Source organism: Acanthopagrus latus, chromosome 14 (genome assembly GCF_904848185.1).
Source record: "Acanthopagrus latus isolate v.2019 chromosome 14, fAcaLat1.1, whole genome shotgun sequence".
In the NCBI taxonomy this organism is placed as follows: Eukaryota; Metazoa; Chordata; class Actinopteri; order Spariformes; family Sparidae; genus Acanthopagrus; species Acanthopagrus latus.
In genome coordinates, this window is record NC_051052.1 from 13,634,061 (window position 1) to 13,651,099 (window position 17,039).

Here is a 17,039-nt window from a genome sequence, read left to right on the forward strand (position 1 = left end):
CAGGTTCAGTGCCACTACAGTTACTTGGGAGCAAGCAGACTACACCTCCCACAATTCCTTTCACTTCTCATTTGTTGCCTAGCGACGACCGTCTCTGGCAACGACGGCGTACGCTTCGTGAGAGAAGCTAACTTTCTAGTTAGCTTAGCACAAACGGGATATTTGAACTTTTTTTTTCACAGTTGCCACTTTTGACCGTTTATCGGTCAGTCTTTAGTCGTTTTTAAGAAAGTTTCGTCATGAAATAATGACGGAAACAACGAGTGAACAGTTTTCCCTAGTGTCGCCTGGCTGCTGTCCCCCAGGGTCCCATAGTGACACCGCCCTTGCTGAGGCTCCCAGCTGCGGTGAGCCAGAAGACAGCAGAGAGATGGAGGTAAGGAGTTGTCACTTGAATGGCTACATGTAGTGTGTCTTCATATTTCTTGGGAATAAACATAGTGTGTTAGTTTCTTTCATTTTTAATTGCTTAAAAGGAAAGCTATGAAGTGTATTGTACCGTAGTGGAGTTAGAGTAGCGGAGTGACTGGAGCGGTTTGAATGAACCTCCGTATTTGTTCCGTTATGCAACAGGTAAAGCAGGTAACCTTGTACAAGAGGTCTGGGGAAGTAAAACAACACAGCAAGGTCAAATGGTTGATTGTTTTCAATTTGCGATAGCCGCATTCAGAGCAACTAGAGTGGTGTGCATCCTTTGTAAGCATAATACAGTGTGTGTGTGTGTGTGTGTGTGTGTGTGTGTGTGTGTGTGTGTGTGTGTGTGGCTGCATGATTATGTGCATGTGGCTGTGGGAAGCAGGAAGCTGTGAGCACTAGTTGATGCTTTTAGTAGTCTTCAAGTTCTGTTCCTGTATTTTCACTTTAGGGATGCATACAGTATACATTTAGCAAGGGCTACAAATTCTAGCTTTCCTATTCCAATACAAAACCTAATTAGATTTATTTTATGTTTATAGAAGGATGGTGTTTTAACAGCTGAGATGGTGTCCAGCTGTGCATCCAATCTTGGACGCTTTAGCACTGGACTGCAACACTTCTACCACCACCTGTCTCTGCCTGTAAGACACGTCCACACACACAGCATTTGTAAATGACATTATATGGCTTTTAACTATGTTGACTGTCTTATTCATCATAACAAAGCATTCCCTGACCAATCACATTGTGTCATGTTGATGTTGCAAATGTATTTTGACCAAGGTTTCTCTATTCTAGAGTCACAACCTCAGTGACATCTCCGTTTTAGTTAGTTATGTCCATCTTCAAAAGCTGGAACTGCCGCACAACAAAATTAAAGGTGAATTTGTTATCCAATCGAGCGTCCTTAAAGATGAAATAAAGATATTATTTTTCATGTTTCAATTGTTTTGTAATTTTCTCTAAATTTCCTTTGTTGTTAGATTTATCCTGTGTGAGCCACATGCCATACCTCATCGTCCTGGACGCCTCTCACAATGAAATCTCCACCTTCTTTGGATTCCAGCCTCCCAAGAATCTAAAGGTAATGCTGGACCTTGAACTGACAGGATGAGACGCATTTGATTGTTGGCTTAGGATTCTCTCTCTCATATGTACTATTCCCCCAAGATAGGCCTGGATTTCCATAGCCCATCTGTAGTCACTTTGGATATGCTTACAAGGCATTAACTGCCCTTGAATGACAGTGAACTTTAGTAGATTGAAAATTCTTACCCATACTCGGAAGGATTTAGGCGAATAATATCTTCAGTGAGATGTACAGAAGACTGTCATGACTGGTGATAGTGTGCTGCTTTTTTCCCCCAGGAAGTCAATTTCTCCCATAACCGCATGACAAATATGAAGGATTTGTCAGCCTATACATCTCTCAGTAAACTGGATCTGGGATGTATCCTTACTGAGAGACATTAACATTAATCCAAAACTTTCTTTGCCTTTGCCTTTGCCTTTTTCTCTGTCAGTCACATCCTATAGCTTCTTTCTGTACCCATATATGATAATGTCAATGAAAATATACTTCACAAAAGCATCATGTTTGACTACATTTTCCCATGCGTATTATTCTTAACATGCCCACTCTCAGACAACAGTTTCGGTGAGATCACTGGTCTTGAGCAATGTTGCAAGCTCACCAATCTCAGCCTGGAGCACAATAAGATCTCAGGTATCAGCGGCCTGGACGGTCTGCCTCTTACACACCTCTGCCTGGTAGGTCCTACTCTGTTACAGTCAGAAACATTATGCACAGAGTGTACATTCACACACAAAAACACACTTGCACACAGTACATTCAACACATACAGTACATTACAAAGTTAATTGGCAGCTATTTTGATAATCGATTAATCATCATTTTTCAAACAAAAATGTAACACTTTTACAATATGACAGTTAAATAAGTGTTTTGGGGTTTTGGACTGTTGGTTGGATGAAAGAAAGCTAATATTAGCTGTTGACAGAAACTTAAAATCTGACCACCACTTCTTACTCAAGAATAGAAAACCAGTGTTGACCACGTCTCCCCACTCACCCTGACTCATTTAGCTTTCTGCCTTTTCTTTTTTTTTGCCCTGCAGTGCATTACTACACTAATTGTTGCACCATACTAATCTCCTTTTTTTCCCTGCCCTTCTGGAGAAAAAAAAGTTATTGTTTTATTTTTGCTGTTGTGGCAGCATGAAAACAAGTAGCCTATACTGCTGAAGTCAGACCAAATTAAATCGCCATATCATCTGAACGTTAATTACTTTTTGATGGACATGCCTCTGCAGGAAACCAGGATGGAGTGGCCCAGAAATAACATTCAATAAAGTTAAGCTCTCTGCCCCCTCTCATGTGACACCTTAGCCTCCAACCTTGGGATTATTGTTGTTGTGTGAGGGCTTTGGGCATGTTTTTTAAAGTTATTAGAGGTGATAATAATGGGATGCCCTATGAATAAATATCTCCACTTTCCATCTCCACCTCCCAACAATGCACAGTTTGTCATGTTTGCATCACAACATGCCTTACATGAACCAATCTGAGCTAGCTACCCAGATGGCAACAGCCCCTCAAAATGTCTGGGCACATCCCTGGAAGTTATTACTTTCTTAATGCATGTTTTACTTCATGTATGTTAAATTTTACCTCTTCCAGTTTGTCTCTCCATTCTCTCTGCTCTGTCTTTCCCTTTATGTCTCTGTTTTGGCCACATTTTTACGTTCAGTAAAACCTTGGCCTCCTGTTTGAAAATCACCATATGGTCCAACAGCAGGCCTTTCTCCCTCTCTCTCTCCCTCTTTCTGCTTGTGTGTGTGTATGTGTGCATGTTCTGTCCTTTATCAGTGTTTCCTCATTGTCAGCAGCCATGGGTCTGGCTGTGTCTGCCCCTGTCTGTAGCTTTGCTTTGGGACCAGCTGCTGGTGTTTGAGTGAGCCTGGACCAGGTTCAGCATATACACACACACACACACATACACACACACACATGCTCACACCTTGTCCATCCAGCATCCATCCAATCCCATCCCTGACCCCTCTTCCTCACATGCTGCCTCCCTAAACAGCACAGCCCTGTCAGCCAGCCTGTTTCACAGCCCATCACAGCACCGACCTGGAGCTTCAGGGGACCAGCGCAGTCACCCACCCCCACTGACAGTAGCCCTCTGCCAGGCAACATGCTTGGCAAGAGCAGGCTGAGGTGTGGCCAGACGGCTAGATAACAACTTTAGTCGGTGGAATGAAGTGAGAAGCAGGCTGGGGACCCTGACAAGGGAGGAATGCCCAGGTCTGATTCTTTAGTTGGTTAGCGTGCTGTGCTAGCACCTCGCCAGCTGTTTGGCTGTCAGTCCTCACCTGTCAGGATTTAGCAGACGGAGACAACCTGCCAGTCATCTCAGTACTGAGGGAGAAGAAGGTTCACGCACCCTGCTGAGCAACCATGGCATGTCCTTAATATTTATTAGAGGGAATCATTGACTATATATGAAGGAGAACTGCTGATTATGTGTGCGTGCATATTCATGAATATCACGTACTCACCTCTTTAAATGTGTCCTCCTTCCTGTCTGCGTCCAGAGGGGGAACCAGCTGGTGAAGATTGAAGGGTTGGAGAATTTGAAGAGTCTGCAGGTTGTTGACTTGTCTCTGAACAGCATCAGGAGTCTCTCTGGCCTCCAGAATCTTCACCTCCTGGGCTCCATCAATCTGGAGAACAACCTGGTATTGATTTTAGATAACCTCTGGAAAGAATCAGTTAACAGCATAAATTGGTCAGCCTAAGATTTGTAAGATTAGAATAAAAAAAAAGATTTGCAAGAAGGTAGATTTGCATTCAAGATTTACTTGAAATAAGAATGCCTGTTCCTTAAAATAAACACAGTATAAACACCATATGGGAAAACTCTTTAAATCTGCAATAAAATCCTTCTTCTGTATATTTTGTCCCAATGTGTGATTAGGTAGATATTTATAATCCTTATTTGGGAACATTTCAGTAGGATAAATGGCTGTTTTAGGACCAAAACCTGTCACAATTGTAAGTCTCCCTGCCATGCATTTCTGTAGAGCGGCCAGTATGTACAAGGCAACATTGAGTCATGACTGAGACCAGTCCCATACTGCATGATATACAATAAAATCAAACCATAGGCACTCCTAAATGTTATCTGATCCATATTCACAGATGTACAGAAGACAAATGAGGATTTGTTCACCTCTTTTATTGCCATATACTCAAATATACTCCATGTTTACCATTGACCAAACGCAATATAACTTTATACAAGTGTTTTCTGGGTGACTCTTTTCTAAGCAAAGAAGTATTCAATACAGTAATATCCCCTGCCATTGTGTTCTTGATTGGTCTTGAAATACATCGAGGAAAAATGGGCTTGTTTCTCAGACAAGGCTGACACCTTCAAAAAGTGGTCTCGGTACTGGTCTTGAGACCAAGACTGAACTTGAATACCTCAACATTAGGAGTTTAACACAAAAGAAGCTGTAGACAAGGTCGAGAATGCACAAGTTTCTGATTTTTGTAAAATTCAAATAAACCTTTTGAACAGAGACCCCACTGCATGAATTTCTGATTTTGTTTCAGATAAGTGAAATTCAGGAGTGCAAACACATTCATGACCTTTTCCTGCTGAGGGACCTCAACTTAGAGGGAAACCCTGTGCAGGTAACCCCTTCTTGAGTACAGTTTTCTACTTTTGGTCATGAGATATACTGTGTACAGCAGATGTCCACTTTCCTGCATCTTGACAGGGTTTTACCAGGGCGCCTCAGAAAACAGAAGACGTTCCTCTACATACAGATTCATAATTATGTTTTTGTAATATATGCCATGTGAATTGAATTGGTAGGAGCAAGACAACTACAGACTGGCTGTCATCTTCCTCCTTCAGCATCTGACTGTGCTGGACCAAGAGAAAGTTACTGCTGAAGAAAAGGTAAGAATAAACGTAATCTTTAAACCTCATGAGCAGAGGAATCTTGCAATTTTAAACAGTATCAACATGGTATCTTAACATGCATGAACTCCACTGTATAATCCAGAGCAAAGCAAGAATCAATAAAACCAACCAATTCAGCTGTTTGTATGTGGGATTGCTTGCTTTATATGAGACTTGATTACTTACCTTAAATCCCAGGTGTCATCTGTAAATAAGTTTGACCCTTCTTTGGATGTGGTGGCAGCCAGGGATCACATGATCAACCTGGTCTATCACATGATGCAGCCCCAAGTTCTTTTTGACAGGTTGGTACAGTTATAAAATTATGTTTGATGTCTTTACTTCTGATAGGTCATCTGTTTGTTCCTGTATGTAGAGCTTTAGTGTGTTGAATGCATTTGTGAACTATTATTATCCTTTAATGTAATCGTAAGAGATAGCATGAAGTGTTGGCAGATGTGACAGGAAACACTGAAAAGCTCTGTCAGAAGTGTGCTCTGTGTTTGATTAGTCATGATTATAAAAATCTTGCAAAACCACTATCAAGAAAGTTGTTCTCAAACTTGAGCAGCATTTTATCTGCAGTGTTTCTGTATCACTCACATTATCTAGTCCCTAAAAGAGGAAAATGAGTTCATGCATCAGCACTTTTTTGAAAACATCCATCATCAGCAAATAAAATGCTGCAGCTACAGTCAATTTACCATTCTCCTCTGTGCTTGCTAGATAGAGCACATCCATATTGCCCACAAGGCTCCCGTTTATATCGACTGTAGGGGAGGCTTTCACGACTGAAGGAGTTTGTGCTCTGGCTTTGTGGTTTATCTTTGGTTAGAGAGAATGTTCCTGTAAAGTTTAACTTGATCATAAAATGTGTGTGTGTGTGTGTGTGTGTGTGTGTGTGTGTGTGTGTGTGTGTGTGTCTCCAAGCAGCACTTTGCCCTGTGTAGACTCTCCATATCCTATGCTGGTGCTGACAGGTCCTCAAGGCTGCGGCAAGAGAGAGCTATCCCACAGACTGTGTCAGGAGTTTGACGAATACTTTGCCTATGGGTCAGTCTCAAGCTTTCTGTACTCATGTCACAATCCTCAGCAGTAGAGGAGGGAGTATTCTGGTAATTTACTGAAGGAAAAGTACTAATACTATGCTAAAAGTAAAAGTCCTGCAGTGGAAGGGGAAAATATGTAAATATAGTCAGGAAATATTATATTATTATATTATTTGAAATTATTCAAAGTAAATCTACTCAGGGTAGAGACTACTCAGAGCTGTTATACTAAAACAACCCAGCAACTAACTATTAACTAACTAACTACCATTATTATTGCATTAGGTTATAATTACAAATGAACTCATGTAAAAGTAGTATTATACTTATGTAGTACTTTGACTTGGAGCTTATTTTAGCTATTTTGTGTAGGACTTTTTTGTTGGTTCTGCAAACTAGTCAGAAATGTTTTGTGTGCTACACATGTTTTGTGTGCAGCAGCCAAATCAAGTTAGTGTCTTTGTTGTCACATATGCAATAAACTAAATAAATAAATAAACGTTAGTTGCTGTCTGTCTAAAATATTCCAGGAACCCAGGGGTCTCATTCCATTTTATAGTCCCCCTGCTGGACCTTTTAACTGGTTGTGGGTCTGAGATACTTTTACGTACTGTACTTGGACCTCATAAATTTAAAAATGTCTGGATATGTAACATGAATTCTCAAGACTGAGTGTTTCTGTACCTGTCTGTCTTTGCAGCATCTGTCACACCACAAGGGAGCCCTACTTTGGAGAGGAGAATAGAATTGATTACCATTTTGTCAGTGAGGAAGATTTTCAGGACATGATAAATATGGTAAGTTGGCATGCTGTTCAGCTTTTTTGAATCTTGGAGTAACTTAGAGAGGAAAATAGATATGTCAAGGGTTCTTAGGTCCAAATAATCTCTTGCACTCAGTGTCATAAATCTTCCAAACACACTAATTATCACCTCAAGATAATTAAATGTAAACTGGAGTCTCCTAGAGTCACATAACTCTCTGAGATTGAATTCACTCACTGGGAGTAATGAGTTGAGTAGTTGAGATAATTAGTTTTACTTGGTTGGATTGATTTTATTTTTAATGGCTGATATTTCATTCAACACAGATACATTTAGTTGAATTGAGTTTTATTGATAAGGTATAATGGCTGAATTAATTAAATTTTACTTGAGAATGAGTCATCACAGCATCTCCTACAATGTTTGCCTTGAAAGTTACAGTTATGAGTCAGGGACAACTGGCAAGGACAAGAAATAATGGGTTTAATATCATCAATATGCAGACATGGGTCAAAACTGCATAAAATACACTTTTTTGATTAGAGGGTCAGCCGGTGCCAGACTCTGATTATGTTACTGTGATCAGTTTGTATTTGTGTTAATCAGCAGCAACTGGATCTCTGTGATAACACCGACTGTATGCACACAAGCTTTGAAGTAACAAAATCCTCAAATGTATGGAGTTTTCGTAGAGTCAGAAAACTGGGCGTGTGGGTCAGAGGTCTTGAACACATTTGTTTTCCATCTTGTCCCTGGAGTCAAGCTGCCTGTTATGTAAGAGTGGTGGGGGATGATGGATGGTGGTCTGGGTCATGCAGTGATTTACTCAGGGAAGGCTTTGATGCTGGAATTTATGCCTTTTGTCTATTCCAACAGAGGAAGTGGATCAGGTTAACTTTATAGTCTGCCCCTTGCTCGACTTGATTTTTCCAATCTTCTCTTCCACCCTCTGCTGTTTCCAGCTCCTTGGTTTATTGCTGCCATGCCCTACTTTACTTACTCTTCCTGCTCTCTCACCCTTCATGTCTCAGCCGCCCTTTTCCTCTTCACTCGATTTTCCCTTAGAGATTCTTTTCCGCAACTATGCAATCATTACCTCTTGAGCCCACTTCTTGTGGCTGTTCTACAAAATTAACCCTAATCAGCAGTCCTTGGTACTTATTATTCTCCTTACTGTGTTGTAAACACAAGGAACACCTGCTGTGAAATTTTGTCTGAATAACATTTGAGTCTGGTAGTAAAGAATCGCGTATTTAATGTTTCTAAGCGAGTGTTTGAATGCTTGTCAGTGACCTATTTTGCTCAGGGACAAAGAAACAGATGTTCAGTGAAGCTTATCTTTTTTTTTTGTTTTTACTGAACTACCCTGTATCATTTAGCTGAAGGAAACATGCTTCTTCTCATGGACCAAGAGACTTGTGTACCTGATAGCGTGGGATGTAAATTTTCTGTAATGATAGGTAGCATAGTTTGCTTTTGTTTGCATTCTGCACACTGATTCAGAAAGAAAACAGTTCCTACATAAAATGGCTCACAACAAAGTCTCTGAATTATCTTAAGTAACAGGATCATGATTTCTGGAAAGAGACTTTGATGTTACAGTTTTCCAATTTATTTTTTAAGCTTAGAGAACCACAAGCTTGGGTTGTTCAGTTATATGTGTAAGGAGGCAGGCTGATATATCAGAAATTTGGCAATGCACACCAAAACAATCATAGATAGATAGATGATGGATAAATAAAACTGAATGTACAGGTAAAAATGTGTTCCTTCGATTTTGGCGTGTACTGTCACTTTGAAAATGTCATGACTCGTGGTTAGTAGTTTTCTCTACATATTTATTATGTCAGATGGTTTTGCAGCCTGTATGCAGAGAGGACAAAGTAGAGGCTGTTTTCTTCCTTTGTAAAAACTTCAAGTCAAGTTAAATTACCATTTTCTTGTTGGCATACAGTACTGTTTACCGCTTCTGGCTCCACATGTGGGCATTTAATTGACAGGCAAGCTAAGTGTTGATGTTACAAAGTCTGGGCTCTCTAATTGCTGTGGATTTAAATGTAACAAAACCACAGCAGTACAGTCACAATAAACAACACATTTACAAAAACAGCTGCTAAACTACAGTAGTAATAGAATTCATACCAGTTATACAAGTACAACTGTTGGAAATCATAACAAATTTGGCCATAAGCCTGTTAAGAGTGATAAATTATGCTGTTCACAATAAAAATGCCTCAAAATGCCGGCTGACAAAAGGTCAGGGGTCATGGTTGAGAAGCAAAAAGAGAGAGATTTTTTGCACTGACCACCAGGTCAGAAGTTCAGTTTGCAGGTGGGCAAATGACTTCAGGTTGTTAATCCTGACAGAACATGCTGGGGTTGTGTATTCATGTCCACGGGAGATAAATGTTGCTCATAACTGGCAACATGATGAGTAGTGGAGCAATAAAATCGTGCACTAAAATGTACTGTCGTTCTTTCCCCTCATAACTGTAAACTCTCCTTTTAGGGTAAGTTTATCCAGACCATGCAGTTTGGGGGCCACAGGTACGGTCTGTCCAGAGACGCCATAGAGGATGTAGCCAGAGAAGGACTTGCATGCTGTGTGCATATGGAGCTTGAGGTGCGTTAGGATGTCTGAGATTACATCCAGCAGTGCTTATACCATACCACATGTGGTCAATAATACCAGTAGACTGGCATACAGTAGAGATGGAAGATGGAAATAGGAGTTATATAGTATGTATAACGCTCACCCCCCCTTTTCTCCTTCTTTGCCTCCTCCTGCCATCAGCGGGGTTCTTTTCCTTTGCAGTGTCAAGTTTCCACAGTTATTCAAGCTGGTCCACCATTACCTGGGGGATTAGCAACTGGAAAACAATGCCTCTTGTTTTGGTTCCACAGTGACATATGTCCTTAGTTTGTGATTCATGCTTCATTTTGCCGGAAAAATCCTAACTGGCAACAAGCCGAAAAGCAAGCCTCAGAGAATCTATATGCAGATTGTGTAATTTTTCTACAGTCATTACACTGTGCAATCTGTGTTAAGACCAGAATGATGAACTGAGGCAGAAAGTTGTCTATTGCCATTTCAAAATATCCTTACATTTGCCCGCAACTACATTACAGTTTATACTTAAAATTAATATACTAGTTTTTAAGACCAAATAGGAGATGGACCAATTGTCAAAAGCCTAACCATTATGAATGTTCGCTCTGACACTATTTTTTAAAGCAGCGGCAAACATTATTTTTTGTGTTTTGTTTGGGTGATATTTAAGATATGTAAAAACATTTCTTCCAAGGGCATCAGTGACATTTCGTTTTAAACCCAGACGACAAAGAGTGAAGCTTCTTTCTCTGTATCAACAGCGTGATTTATTGGAGTGAATGATAATAGATAAGGTTTTCAGTGATTCAGGATAAGACTGTGTGGAATCATACACTTTCTGTTTGGAATACTAAATTGCTTTTTGCCCGTCTGCATGGGGGAGTGTGTTGTCGGTGGATTCGAGTTGACAGATAGTTTTCATCTCCAAAGTTGTTACAGCACACTGTTCAAATGGAATTCAAAATTGCAATAAACAGAGTATCAAGCCGTCAATGTAACAGAACTGTCTTCCTGCGCAGGGCGTGCTCAGTCTGAAGAACAGCTACTTTGAGCCTCGATACATCCTGCTCATCCCCACCCAGGTGGAGCAGTACATGAACCACCTGAAAAGCCGTGGTCTCTATACACCAGCACAGATTGACATGGCGGTGTCACGTATAGAGCTCTACGCCAAAACCAACAGGACACGACTGGGATTCTTTGATAATGTGATCCCCTGTGGTACGGCAAAAAAAAGGACTTTGTTAATTAGATATTTTATTTATATTGTGAGATAGAATGTATTTATTCATGTTGTTTGATGCTCTGCTGGTTAATTCAAGTGTGCATTACAGAGAATAATAATGGTAATTTAATATCCTCTAGGGGCCTCCAGATCCATTTTACTATTACTTAATGACAGTTTAATTGTAGTACAAAGTGTAATTATAAATACTACAATTAATTTCCAACAGAAATCTATTTTAAGCTAAGAAAACACTTAATTGATTCCCAAGGGAGACATTTGTTTTTGTTTCTGCTTATTCAACCCTCAGATATGATGTTAGAAGGAGAGAAATGTAGAAGTCGCTGCTGTTGCTTTGTTCATAGGCAGTTTGTCATTGAAGTGCCTCACGGAGTGAAAAAAAATACCCTGCCTTACCCCGGCAGAGCGCAAGTGTCATTGCTACAGCCTTAGATAAATTAACACACTTCACTAAAATCCATACACCACACTTTCAATCCAATTACCACATGTATTAAGGGCACGTAGCCACAGAATAGCTGTGTTTATCATCCCCTCATGAAAGCACTCAGACATGTTAGCTGTTTTCTTAATGAGATGAACATACAGGGAGTGTGGAACCTCATCACTTTTATGCACTGCTAGCTAGCACCTCATTACACTAAGGTCATCGTCGCCATATCTTTGATTCATTACTCTTTGATGGGAGATGCATTGGCTCTGTTCGCAACCAGATTTTTTTGTGCGGTGCTGTCCTTGTGTGTGTGTCTGTGTGTGTGTGTGTGTGTGTGTGTGTGTGTGTGTGTGTGTGTGCACTTGGATGTGTGAGCAGATGACTGGGAGGAAGCCTATCAGACACTGAGGCAGGTCGTGAGGGGGTACCTGTTGTTAGAGGAGCAGGAAGAGGAGGGCAAAAACTACAGAGCATCCCCTGACAACACCTCCACAGGTGTGTATTTGTTTGTTTGTTCACATCATCATTAGCAGACTCATCTCATCTGGGTGCTCATCTTTTGAAGCAAAACACAGTGAGCAAAGTGCAGTTGGTCAGTGTTTGCCTTGTGCAGCTTTTAGTCTAAAGGGGCATTTCACCATTTTTTTACACGTCAAGTCAATTTACTGGTGACAGGTGGTGGTAAAAGAAGTATTCGGATTCCTATATTAAATAAAAATACAAGAAATATTATTCAGTCATGACATGAATGTATGAAGTTTATAGCATTCATCACACAGGACAGGGTTTTTTTTATAGACTGAGTGCCTAATACGCGTGGCCATGAATTTGATTTGTTGTTGTCTAATAGAAAAATAATATTATATGCACAATATAATGCATTCTTTTTTTGTACATGCATCTCTACACAGTCTGTAAATCTTGTTAATGTATGTGTGCTCACTGTAAACATCATGTACAGTATTACGCAGTATGAACATCTGCTGTATTACATATATATAAATAGTATCTTCCTCTTCCTCCCAGGTCAAAAGCCAGAGGAGAAGCCACCTTCACCCCTGTTGAGGTCAGGATCAGGCGCACTCAGGTCACACTCTGCCACAGCTCTTGACCCCTCGAATCCAATTTACAGAAACTATTTTACAAAGATCCAGGCAGAGCTCAGCCTTCAGAAGAGCCCCAATGTGAGTTACAAGATGTCTGATGAAAAAAAGATGTATTGGCAGTGAAGCCTGTAAGTGAATTTTAAGCATCTAGACTGTATAAAATGTGTGGAAAAATATTCCTTAATCTTCTAACAAGATGCTGTCTCTCCTCTTTCACTTCACTGCCATACATTATTACTCCCTCTCCTAGCCTCTCCCCTTTAATCATTCTCTGCATCAACCTGTGTTTCCTTTTTGTCTCCCCTTCCTCTCACCTTCCCACCTCTTCTGAACTCCTGCAGGAACAGGCTTCCATCAGGAGGCGTGAGCACCTGGTGAGAGAGGCTATAGTTGGGAAGAGTCCAGGGGTCTACAGCCAGCTCATCAAAAGGTTCATTATAAGTAGTACGCACTTCACTGCACTCCAAATGCTTAATTTTAAGTGGGCACTCTTAGCTGGGCCAAATTGGTTTAATTGGCGCACTCGTCCTAACTGTGTTTTGATGGTTTGTTTTTGCTTGTTGTTTGACCTTGAGGATGAAGTGGCAGGTGCCCAAATTATTTGAATTTAACTGTTTGTTGATAGAGGGCCTGTGTGGTGCCACTACTCAGTTGTCCTAAAATATACCTGTCAACACTTATAACCACATCAAATCTGGATGTGAAATTGCTTTTCCATTTGATTTATCCTCATTAGGAAGGATGACTGAATTTTGTCCTATTTCTCTTTTACGTCAGGTCTGCTCAAACAGAACCATCGTCACAGCAGAATAATGACCCTGGTTCCCATTTTAGTGAGGACAGCAGGTGAGAATACTCAGCACACACACACACACACACATAAACATACAATACAGTACATGTACACTTACAGGTGCTCACACTCTACCAATGCAGTCAGATGTCACAAGTAAGGCCAGATGAAGCATTTAGGTGAGAGAATCCCGAGAAAGTCTTTAGGAGCAGGAAACTGCTTCTGTAGTACACTCCTTACTCGCCTGGCTTGGTTTTATGACATGTGTCCACTTTTATAGAGCTCATTCTACTGGTACACACACAAACTTGCTTTCATACAACTCATAAATTCTGATTTTATTGCTTTTGCTGTTTTTAACTCCCCTGTGTGTATCTATAAACAGATGTATTTCACAAGTATGTAATTAATCATTCAGACATTGGCATATTATGTTTGGTTATGTCTGTGTGTTGTGGATCCAACACACACACATAAGCTGTACAAATGAGCATCAATTCATTTCAGTTGTTTTGCTCAAAAGAAGACATACATGCAGAGGCATAATACAGGTTGGGTTTATGTTCTGAACGGCCAAGTTTTGCCAAACTTGCTGAAAATCTGCAAGTTCTGTCAGCGCGGTCTGAGCGATAAATGCCCCCAGTGCATAACGTAAGCATTACTCAGCCCTTCAGTATTTCTATAGAGGATTCCAGACATCTGTCTTCAGTGCTCTTAATAGGGATGTGTCTTTACTTGTGTGTGTGTCTGTCTCATATGCTGTATCAAAGGATCCTTTTGTATTCCTCTGATAGGATTTTTGCGTAGTCGTGTGTGTGTGTACTTGCTTGTTGTGTGTTTGTGTGTTGTCTATATGAGTAAATCAGAAATCCATATTTGTTTGTTTATTTAGTACCAATAGCCAGTCTCAATTAAATTCAAGGTCCATGGTGCAGGATTTGGGGGGATCTATTGGCAGAAATGCCGCTGAATCCTGCAGACTGAAACTATTGTGGCATGCCATCAAAAATACTGGCAGTATATCAAACTCGTGGCGTTCCCCTGAAAACCTTCCAAAAGTTGACTCTGTGACATTTTCTGTTTTCACTTGTTATTGCTGTGTTTTCCTCACTTTTGTCACTGGTCCCTTTAACAACAACACATTCATTACATGAACCCCTTCCTACCTTTTCTCTCTTGTCTGTCTCTTTTACCCTCACCCTCCGTGCTACGCCCTTTCCTACATCCATCCTATCCTACATCCTTTCTATCTCCTCCGTTCACAAGCAGCCCAGATGTGTCTCGTGCTAGCTCAGCGTTGTCTGTGCCCAGTTCAGCAGGGGCCTTGTCTGGCCTATTGGAACCGCAAGACGTCTCTGCCTTGGGACAGGCCTTGGAAACATATGAATGTAATTATATATATATATATATATATATATATATATATATATATATATATATATATATATATATATATTTTTTTTTTTTTTTTTAATACTTTTATGCCATTTATAGCTTGTTATATATAGAAAGGCAAGATTGAAAATAATTGTCGAGCTGCTAGATGCCAGGGAAAAAGATAGAAGCAAAATTCCACACCATGCAAGCTATATTTTTCATGTATACTGTAGTCATTAATTTTGTAGTTTAGAAAACACTCTCTTGACCAAAACAGTACATCTGATTATTAAAAAAAATCAACCTTTTTATATGAAGTTCTCAAGATATGTTGATGTGTTTCCTTATCTTTTATTGTATCTTGAAAATTCTTCGCATTTCTTATCACATAGCACCAGGCCAAACTCCTGAAGCCCCCAGTCCAGGCACAGATCAGCTACCTGTGGCCACATCTCTCTCTACTGATCTGCCACCGATCCCCACTGGACGCAAGACTCCTGCAGCGCCTGGCCCGGCTCCTTCACACTGACCCAGCCCAATCCTGGCAGCCATAGACACGGAGGGATAGCTTTTAAGGTTTTAGGGTGTCATTTCACAAAGTTGTAAATATTCAAAATAACATTTATATACAATAAAATTAGGCAATTTAAGATATGAGCTTGGTCTGTTAAATTTAAATAATATTAATTTGGTCAACCGCAAAATCACACGTTTGATGCTGTTTCACTTCTAACCACACAAACTGTAATGTGACACACAAGCCACACATTTGAGGTTGGACCTCAGTGTCAGCACTTGCCTTTTCCTGTGATGTATTAACTCATAACAAGTCAGCTACAACCGTATACTTATATGACAAGAAGGTGATAGTGTTAATGATCATATATAAGGGGGCTACAGTGTAATTATAGGCAAAGTTGGGCTTATTTCCTTTTTGTAGTATTGCTGGCCTAAAGCTATACAGTGTTGACATACATCATGACTCATGCTTGCACACAGATTGTCAAGCATGTCTTTTGATCATGAAGAATACAACATAATAATATGTTCAGTCTCATGACTAGAAGTATCTGTTCATTCTGAGAAAGTTCATGTCTGCAAAGTATGTGGTACACCTCATGTTTTGTGAATGCTGCATTAATTTTTCCTGACAGTGAAGTGGCATTATATTTCCTACTGTTCAGTAATCTCATCAAATTGGATTCGCCATTGACATCTAGATACTGATCTTTTATGTGCAGCATGCAGCTCTTGTCATTGGATGATAAATACATCATTAATCTTTATCTCTTCTGATGGGATTATTTATTCGACTGGAAACACTTTCATATGGAAGATGTTGACAGGCATTAAACACTGAGCCATCACAAACAAGTTCCCGTGTTTTTGTCAGTTTGTGCGTGCGTGTGTGTTGCACTTCACTTGTTTTGTGAATTCTGCAGTGTTCATTTTTGATTCATGGTAAACTTGAATTGTCATCTGTCACTGATGTGGGCATTGCTTATTTAACAGCCAGTCTGCTAGTAGGCGCATGTGAGTATGCACATACAGTATGCATGTCTTGGTTCTTGGGCTGTACATATGAATGTGGGGCTTCTACACACACACACACACACACACACACACACACACACACATACACACACACAAAACACACCTGGCCATCCATCACTGTCTCTCCCCCTCTCAGGCAGCAGATGTTGCAACCCTGTCATAATTCTTTAGCAGTTTGGAACCAGACAGTGTCTTTTGGGCCCCTGGGGTGTAACCTACTTACACTGCAGTCTGCGCCCCTTAGTCTAACTGATCGTGGACTAACATGTTGCCTTCCTGCGCATTAAAGGAGCAATATGGCCAGAATTTTGATTTAAAGCATTCTGAAAATGAGCAAACATTGTCAACAAAGTGTTAAGAGACAATAGTGTTGCCAGCATGTAAAAAATGTTGGATTGTGTTGCGGAGATGTCTACTGAAGAACATAGTATGCTAACCAGCTAGCCCCGTCCTGTCTTGTAATGCCACTTTGTACCAGCAAGAGGAGATAGTTCAATAGTTCTAGTTGCCCCTAGCAGATACACGATAGCTGTCAGGGTACTAAATGAACAGAATAAACTCACAAATGTCATGATATTAAATACTCTATAGTTCTAGTTCCCTTACTTATCAGGAAAATGCCTCTGAATTCAAGTTTCTCTCCCTTTTGGAACTGAAATGAGCTTTTTTTTAGTTACACTGGTGACATGC

The 17,039-nt window shown here is 40.3% G+C and overlaps 1 protein-coding gene across 5 annotated transcripts; it reads left to right on the forward strand.

The window, feature by feature from the left end:
• Positions 1-85: 85 nt before the first annotated feature.
• Positions 86-16,169, forward strand: lrguk (leucine-rich repeats and guanylate kinase domain containing). 5 transcript variants are annotated; one of them, XM_037121210.1, is made up of 20 exons: positions 86-376; positions 957-1,058; positions 1,216-1,297; positions 1,401-1,501; positions 1,786-1,867; positions 2,063-2,187; positions 4,038-4,181; positions 5,062-5,142; positions 5,327-5,413; positions 5,615-5,721; positions 6,347-6,469; positions 7,166-7,262; positions 9,739-9,852; positions 10,860-11,061; positions 11,898-12,014; positions 12,546-12,703; positions 12,967-13,055; positions 13,403-13,471; positions 14,685-14,806; positions 15,188-16,169. In XM_037121210.1, exons 1-20 carry the CDS (start codon positions 248-250, stop codon positions 15,322-15,324), a joined length of 2,268 nt encoding a protein of 755 aa, XP_036977105.1. In that variant the 5' UTR covers positions 86-247; the 3' UTR covers positions 15,325-16,169. The 5 variants fall into 5 exon arrangements, with proteins under 5 accessions (XP_036977105.1, XP_036977109.1, XP_036977110.1 ...); XM_037121214.1 differs by having other exon boundaries at positions 14,688-14,806; XM_037121215.1 differs by having other exon boundaries at positions 14,730-14,806.
• Positions 16,170-17,039: the final 870 nt, after the last annotated feature.